This window comes from Polistes canadensis, unplaced genomic scaffold, assembly GCF_001313835.1.
Source record: "Polistes canadensis isolate GaletaPanama2010 unplaced genomic scaffold, ASM131383v1 scaffold_61, whole genome shotgun sequence".
Taxonomy (NCBI): Eukaryota; Metazoa; Arthropoda; class Insecta; order Hymenoptera; family Vespidae; genus Polistes; species Polistes canadensis.
This window is the reverse complement of record NW_014569608.1, coordinates 237,999-247,520: the sequence shown is the minus strand read 5'-3', so window position 1 is coordinate 247,520 and position 9,522 is coordinate 237,999. Positions and strand designations below refer to the sequence as shown.

Genomic DNA, 9,522 nt, shown 5'->3' with positions numbered 1-9,522 from the left:
CGCTATGACTAATCCTGAACGTTCTACTTTTTTTTGTATAACTGTGAATACTAAAAATGATTATTCATTGTGCATTGCAATTTTCGTTTTTCTTTTTTTTGTAATATTACTTTTTTTAAATAAGCTATCTTGATATACGACAATTGTTTGTTCCATTAATAATGATTATTTCTTTTTCATAATAATCTAATCTACTGTAAAGATACGCGTAACTGTAAGTAAAAGAAGAAAGAAAGGAAAAAAGAGTAAAAAAAAAGAAAAATTCATGTGAATTGTATTTACGTTATCACGATAATAACGTAATAAAAATATCTTCAATGCAAGAGAATCCATCATTCAAAAATATTTTTCATGTTTATCTTATTTGAAAAAAAAAAACGCATGACAAAATAAAAATTAAAAAGTCCCGATAATCGTTTCTATCAAGATTATACTATTAAAGTCGATTGATTGTTTACGCATATTTGTATATAATAGGAGTACATATTTTTACAATAATTGAAGGTAACACTAGTATTCTATAATTGGTTTGTATTTATTTCCTCTATGGAATATTTTTTTCTAATTTGAAATCTTTTTTGTTAAAGGATTGCAAGATGAGCTGTTACTTTAATCAAATTGATAGTATATTTTGGAAGAAAAGTGATTTTATTTTTTAAATATGTTTAAATATATATAAGTACGTATATAATTAAATATAAATATACTTGGTAAAGTATACTTGTACTTATATTAAGTGTACTCTATACATACATTTATATTTATTCATAAAAGGATTTACAAATTATCTTAAACAAATAAATAAAAAAAAGAATACCTTTATTTAAAAAAACTTTTACTATTTTAAAAGTGTGATGTGAGAGATCTTTAAAATATCAAGTATTTCCAAATAAAAAATAAAAAATAAAACATATGACTATAAAGTTATTCGTTATAAAGATGTAAAAAGTATTATATCAAATATTTTAATTATCCTTAACGTAAAATGACATTTCAATAAATCTCATTCATAATTCTTCATCATTATAATTTCTTTTATTCATAATTTTAATTTAAATCGATTATACTCATATAGATTTTCTCGTTTAAAGTCAAATATTACGATCAGCAATTTAACGTTTTATATTTAAATATTTGGATCTATTCATTTTATATTTCCATGAATGTGAGTGTATTGTGTATATGCTGAAAGATCAGTGATCGTAGGAGAAGACAGGGTTAAAGGACCTCTACCATTAGGTGTTTCATTCGGAGGGACTTCCCGGCTCTCGTTGGATTTTTCGTTTAAAAGGGGACGCGGTTTCACTATGTCCACATTCAGTTTCACATTTGATCAACGACGACTACATTGACCGCGAGCTACTATACTAACGCCATGAAATCAAGAATTATATTTAATACTTATAACATTATTATCATCATCCTTATTGCATTAGAACAATTAGTTATTGGTGCACCCATCGATGAAACTTATCGTTTCAATATTACTGGTAAGACACTTTTGTTTTTTGTCAACATTTTGTTATTTGATTAATCTTAATCATTGTCATCATGGTCATCATCATCATCATTATTATCGTCGATATCATTGACAGATTAGATCAATTTATGTTGTCTTCTTTTCGCTTATCGAACGAAATCAATCAAACATTTATCGGTTAGGAAAATTTGGACTGGTCATCTATTGCAAAGAGCAAAGTCACCTAGCAAAGTTACCTAATTAATAATGTTGGAATTTTTTTTACACACACACATGTTTCTAATTAAATAAATATATATTAATATAATGAAAAATTATAATATGTTTTATCTTATAATAGATAACATCAATTAGAATATTTTATTTACTGCAACACATTTTAATATTTTCAATCGAAATAAAAAATTGCAACATTAATTACTATTCAATTCAACAATAACATCTAAATAAAAGTAACAAAGTCCTAACATATATAATACATAACTATAGTTAACTTATATGTTAATTTATTAACATTGCCTTTTTCAATTAAGTAAATAATTGTTTCTTACAATTTATAAAATCTTTCATTTACATCAGGAAACGTGATTTAAAAAAAAAAAAAAAAAGCAGAAAATAATTCAAATTAGATTCAATTAAAATTTATGTAAACAAAAACATATAAAAGACTTTATTTTACTCATGTCAGGATAGAACACCGTTACGTAATGAATGATATCAATCAACGTGTATAATTTCTCGTTAGGTGAATCACTCGTAGTAATTCACACGTTTTTTCTTATCCATCCTGTTTTAATCAAAACTACTACAGTAATACTTGGATGATCGTAGAAGAATGTTGCATATTTAATTATTTGAAAAATTCTTTTTAAGAAAGTATTGCGAATTTATGCTATTCGACAGATTGTCCAAGGATTATCACAAGAGAGGAATGGAAAGCTCGTAAACCATTAAATGAAGAACAACTCGAACGTACACCAACACCTTACGTTGTTATTCATCATGGTGGAATACGTCATTATTGTTATGATCGAGAAAGTTGTAGTAAAATAGTAAGATCTTATCAGGATTTGCATATCGACGTGAGAGGATGGTTCGACATTGGTTATAATTTCGTCATCGGTGAAGATGGGAATATTTATGAGGGTCGTGGATGGAACAAAGTTGGAGCTCATGCACCTGGATACAATTTTCAAAGTATTGGGATTTGTGTTATTGGAGATTTTTCTGGTAAATATTAATTAAATTCTTTTCAAAATCAGCAACATATATCTATCTGAACATTTCACTTTCTTTATTTATCATAAATGAAATTATATAAAAATATTGATCGTTATGCAATTAAATATTTTACTATTAAAATTAACAAAAATTTAAAAATTTGAGAATCTAATCAAAATATGATTAATATTAATAACACATTTCACAATAATTGACTATATATGTAAATAATTATCTAAAAAAATAAAAAACAAACCACGATAACTAAATTAAATTGAAATCGCAATTAATATTGCATCAACCCACTAATTAAAAAACATAAATTTACATTTCCTCTTTAATTCCAAGTATAGATAGACACTTCTTCATAAGTGCATAATGTAAATAAATACATATATATATATATATGTGAACTACTTTCCAGGTAAATCCCCTTCAAGTTATTTCCTCATGCAATAACTAATGACCATATCTAATAACCGAATAGAATAAATTCATTGTACACCTATGCTAATATAACTAAAAAAATATTCAATTTTATAGATTTCCTTCCAAATGCAGCGGCCCTTCGTGCATTAAATTCTCTCATCTCGTGCGGGGTCAGTCTCGGAAAAATAAAATTGGATTACAACGTAATCGGACATCGTCAAGCACGTGATACAATATGCCCAGGTGATACATTTTATAAATACGTTATGGCACTTCCACATTGGACATCTCATCCAATACCTGACAAAATTCGAATTATCACGACTGAAGCTACACCTAAGGTACCTAAAGGAAATAATTTTGACAATGATTATAATACTAATAGAACTGTAAGACTATAAATATAATATCTCAGATTTCTTTTAGATAATTTATTATAATAGGCTGATAAATAGTAGAGAATATCATTTTAATAAAATATTCATTGTCAAATATATTTTATTCGATTGTTCAAAAAATTCGTATTGATTTTTATATGTAATACATATTCATAAATCGATACGAATCTTTTAAATTATCCATTGTAAAACCGTTGCTACCTCTATTAATTTTTTTATATGCTATTTTGTGTTCCTTATTGAATCAAAACAGGATACTTGTATAAATTATATCGAATTATTTGATTAATCTATAAATCGTATTAGGATAATAATATCTTCTTTCCTGATTAGTATGTAATTTAAAAGTAAACCATAATGTATCACCGACGATATACGATTTCGAATATAATCAAATTAATTATATTCTTACGAATAAGAGATTAGGGAATAAAAATGAAAATAAAGTTCCTTTAAATATCTAATCAACGTGTTGAAGTCGAGTATAAATTAATGAACAAATAATATCACTGTGCATAATAATCATGCTGCCAAATGTTCGAATTTTATTATAAGAAATGGTAATGCATTTACGAACGTTTGTTAAATAGTTGAATATTTGTTATTTCTCTGTCACATTTGTAACGAAAAATTAAATAAATATGAAGACATTCCATAAATAAAAACAGCGTAATATCAATTGGGAATCCCGTATAGGAAATAATCGTACCATTCTATCTCTTTTACATATACAGTATACGTATACTTGATGAAATTGTATGTGGAACATGCATCTACATAAACGGGTTTCTATTATAAGATTAGCTTGGTTGTATCTGCGTGCAAAGGTCATGGTTTGACGTATACATTCAGTATTAAAGCAGTCGATTAGTATAAATTAAATGATCATTGAGTATTAGAGTTCCTAAGAAGTTACGAGAATGGCTGGAACTAAGATTCTTCTTCTTTTAACAGTAAACATTGCCTTTTGCTTTGCTACCGAAATTGGATATTTTGCTACTACAGGTAAATATTTGTCTATTTCCATTTTAAAACTATTTTTTCAAAAATGTTGTCATTTTTTCTCCTCGTTTAATTTCGTCAATCAGTTTGGATCGGTCAGTTTTATTTCTTTTTTTATTACGTGACTCATATCTTAGTCCAATAATAACACATATGATACATACAACTTTGTGATAATCGGTGTCATCATGTTGTCAACGTTAACATAAATTTTGGAATTAATCGTTCGCGATAATTAAAATAAAATGAAAAAAATAATGAAACATCCTATCAAATTTATTAAACGAATAATCCATATGAAAATATTTAATTGAATATTTAATTGAGAGGAATAATTCGACCGTTGTATGATAATTATATCGTGATGTCAGCGTTGACATAATAAGATTTTAAACACTTGTGTTGTGGTGCGAAAACCAAATTTATTTGATTGCACAATAAAATATATTCAGAATTAGATATTAAATAAAAAAAAAGATTTTATACTAATAATTATTTCGTCAAAAATAATATGGATTTATTAATCTTTACGCATGAATTGTTCTCACAATTTTACCAAATATTTAATTTTAGATATTCCAAATATAATTTCAAGACGAGAATGGGGAGCAAGAGCACCGACTAGTCCGATATCTGCACTTCGAGAAAATCCACCTTCTAATGTGATTATTCATCATTCGGATACAATTGGTTGTAATACACAAGCAATCTGTCAAGCCCGAGTGAGAAGTTTTCAGGTAATGTTTCTATAAATATTTTTATCCCATTTTTTGTTAAGAGTTTAATAGAAAACGTTGGATGATAATATTTTGATCACGTAAATGAAAATAAATGAAAATTATTTAATTGGATGATCACAAATTATTGAATACACAAGGAATTTGTAGAATTATCATATGGACACGAAAAAGTGGGAAGACATTGGATATAACTTTTTAGTTGGCGAAGATGGTAATATTTATGAGGGTCGTGGTTGGGGTAAACATGGTGCTCATTCTACTCCCTACAATTCTAAGAGCATTGGTATCTGTGTGATTGGTAATTTTACTAGTAAGTTAAACATACTTATTTATTTTCTTATATTTAATATGTAATTTTGTATTTATTTAATTTTCATAGTTAATCTTGTATATTTCTTTATAGATACTTTACCTAACCAAGCAAGCATTAGAGCAACACAAAATTTGATATCTTATGGAGTAGCTAATAACAAAATTAAATCCAATTACAAACTTTTTGGCCATCGTCAAACTACTCCAACTATTTGTCCTGGAAATGCTTTGTACGATTTAATTACAACTTGGCCTAATTGGAGCAACAAAGCATAAGGAATATACAGTGTTATGATTGATCTATGAAGTGTACGAACCGATAATCGTTTTCAATTTAACAATTATTTAAAAATCAGATTTTGTATAACCTTCTGTGTTTCAATTCGGTTTTTGTGTGAATTATTTTTATTTCGTAAGCCAATTCTAATAATGTTCTAAGATAGAAAAGAAATCCGAAAATGAATTTAAATAAATGTGCAACTATTACGTAATCAACCACTTATTTTTGATGAATGCGCGTTAAAATCTGTTTACGAAATGACATACATAAGTTATATCCAAGTCTAGGAAGAAAAGGAGGGGAGAATTAATCAACCAAGTCAAGGATTTCCTAATAGATTTAATATTTCTCAACGGTCATTTCTTTAGAACGTGATATAACATTATTCCATAATCTACGACCTACTCGAATATGAAATATGCGAATGAATATTACATGACAAAATAAAATAATGCAGTATCCTATAGTACAATAGTAATTTATTCTGATATAGTATAAAATAATTCTAATTAAAAAAATTATAAGAAAGTTTCGTATAAAGCTTTTCTATAAATAATCTATTTATTAGAGAAAGCATATTGAAAAATAGATTTATAATAATCAAATGAAAAATTACTACTGCACATAAGTTTCTTGTAAAAGTATAGTGTTTTTGAATCAAAGTCGGTAATATGATATAAATTTTATCGACGATTGATAAGCTTCTATAATAGTGTCAATTATCGATAAAATAATATAATTATATTATCGACTTTTGATAAAAGTTAAAATTTTATTTAAACCAATTTAATAGGGTTAATAAAAAAAATACCTTTAATAAGTAGATATTTCTTAAAACAATGTTTCGCGAGAAACGAATGATAATTTTCGAATTATTTAAAATCGATATAAGTCGAATTTAACCAATTCCCGCAGCAAATTAAAACAGTTTGCGCAGCGCGTGCGCACTTTGCGCGTCTCATAATATTACGCGGGCTAATAAATAATTTCTAAACTTTTTACTAAATAATAGGATAAAAAAAATCACCTCAACAAGAGTTAAAGAAGTGTCAAATAAAGTAAATTCATTATATGCCCTGTTAAATACATAAATTTAATCAACGAGAAGAGGAAACCTATCCTGAACTAATATCATCAAACATATAATACAATATACAATATAGTATACAATTTTCATGCGTAACTTCTAGAAAGGAATTACTCATGGTCTCATCACTAATTTATTGGAATAATTACAATCCGTAACTCGTGCCGATTTTGACCTTTCATTCTCGGCTTGATTGAGCACCGGATGGATTTTTAATTTTTGACTCACTCCGTAAGAAGTTCTACGATGGCTCCAAAACACTCCAACGTCGCAGCATATATTGTAGTCAGACGATTGAAGAGTTCCTCAATTTGGTATTGATGGAGATCTATCAAAGATCCATCAAAGAATTCATCTCACATGAATGTCCGTTGTCATATCTGTAAATTAAAATAGATCAAAATGATAAGTTATATGTAATATGATCCAAAATCATATCAAACAAAAACAAATAAAATGTTTACAAAAATGAATACTTACAATGCATTTCAACGGGATGAAACTCAATTGCACCATGGCGATGCACCTCGCGTAAATCTAATGACGCGGTATAAACGAAAATAAGAAACTGTAGATGTGTTTCTTATCGCGACAACCGAAATTTTATTATACGGCGAACAACACTGATTCTAATTCGCGTATGATTTTAATTTATTATGCGCTCGATCACTGATTCTACAACTGCTTCCAAAGACTGCTTTGCACACAGTCAATGCAAGTAAAAAAATCTTTATTGATGCACTGACTCTAATACGCGAACAGTCTGTGCGACTGTCTAAAGATAAAAATATAACTTTACTCGAACAAACTCTAATGCAATTACTGCTTTGTTCGCAGTCTATTTAATATGAAAAATTTCTAATGCAATCGCGTATCGCGAACAAATTGAAATGAACGAGCGAACGTGATTTTAATCCGTGATTTTATATTATATTTAAACGATGCAACACTCCCCTACATTGCTTCGCGCACGATTGCAATTAATATCTGAAATAGAAATAAAAATAAAATTATGAATATCATTGTTGTAAGAATAAATTATTATAATTATTAAGAAAGTGTTTGAAATAAAAATTGACTTACGTTTATTCTGCAGTGATGAATGCATGATGGGTCTCCTACCCTTAGGATGACGATGAACACACTTTTTAACCGAATAAAAGAAACTTACGGAGTTTCTTTACCCGAGCAAACGAAACTTTTACATACAAAATAATTAATTAAAGCATCATTAGAGATGATAGTTAGCATCGATACCATGAAAAAAAGTTGGAAATTAGAAGAAATATTGTTAAGTAAAATCGGTTAGATTTGGCGGGAAACCGACAAACATCGATGATTATATTTTCACAGATATCTTTCGAACTTTTTAATATTTCGTTTTGAAAACACTCACGTATGAAAATCTTGTGTTCAGTTATCGTTTGATATATAATAGGAAGGTGTATAATACTTTTTAATTACCTGAAATTGACGAGACGTGGTGGTATCCGTGCGATCTCCTGCACCGACGCCGCGAAAAGAAAGAAGGATGGTCAGCAAAGAGCCCTGATTGGCTGATAATTATTTAGACGATAAGTGACCAAATTTAAAATTTTATTATTTCTATCTTGATATTTTTGTCACGATAGATTTATTTCTTTTCTTTTATAACCTAAAAAAGAGTAATATAAAAAGTATGAGAAGAGAAAAAATAAAAATATAACCTTTTATAATAATATTTTTTAATTGGTCACTTCACTTCTAAATAATTATATGCCAATCAGATGATAAAATTATTATTTTACTAAACGAAAGAAGGGGAAGGTCAACAAAGAGCCCTGATTGGCTGATAATTATTTCGAAGTGAAGTGACCAGTATATTATATGATATGTATTTATTTTTATAATATATTTTTTATATTATTATTTAATATATTATTATTATAATATATTTTTATTTTTCCTCTTCTCATACTTTTTATATTACTCTTCTTTAGGTTTTAAAAGAAAACAACGACAAATATCAATATAGAAATAATAACATTTTATAATAAGATTTTCTAATTGGTCACTTTACTTCTAACTAATTATCAGCCAATCAGGGCTCTTTGCTGACCATCCTTCTTCCTTTTCGCGGCATCGGTGATGGAGATCGCACGGATACCACCACGTCCTGTCAATTTCAGGTAATTAAAAAGTATTATACACCTTTCTATTATATATCAAACGATAGCTACACACAAGATTTTCATACGTGAGTGTTTTCAAAACGAAATATTAAAAAGTTCGAAAGATATCTGTGAAAATATAATCATCGATGTTTGTCGGTTTCGCGCCAAATCTAATCAATTTTACTTAACAATATTTCTTCTAATTTCCAACTTTTTTTCATGGTATCGATGCTAACTATCATCTCTAATGATGCTTTAATTAATTATTTTTCATAATTATGTATGCAAAGATCGTATTTCGTGTTAAATTTGATTTTTATCACATACACACACATACAGGCATATATACATAAGTATAGGTTACTCATACACATACACTCATATATTTAATTTTCTTTATATTGTACTAATGTAATTTTA

At 27.5% G+C, this 9,522-nt stretch overlaps 1 protein-coding gene across 1 annotated transcript; it reads left to right on the top strand.

Moving 5' to 3' along the window:
• The first annotated feature begins 1,360 nt into the window (after nucleotides 1-1,360).
• LOC106785985 (peptidoglycan recognition protein 3-like) lies at nucleotides 1,361-6,331 on the top strand. The gene is made up of 6 exons (XM_014746913.1): nucleotides 1,361-1,490; nucleotides 2,384-2,710; nucleotides 3,245-3,529; nucleotides 5,104-5,267; nucleotides 5,418-5,580; nucleotides 5,674-6,331. Exons 1-6 carry the CDS (start codon nucleotides 1,376-1,378, stop codon nucleotides 5,856-5,858), a joined length of 1,239 nt encoding a protein of 412 aa, XP_014602399.1. The 5' UTR covers nucleotides 1,361-1,375; the 3' UTR covers nucleotides 5,859-6,331.
• The last annotated feature ends 3,191 nt before the right edge of the window (nucleotides 6,332-9,522 follow it).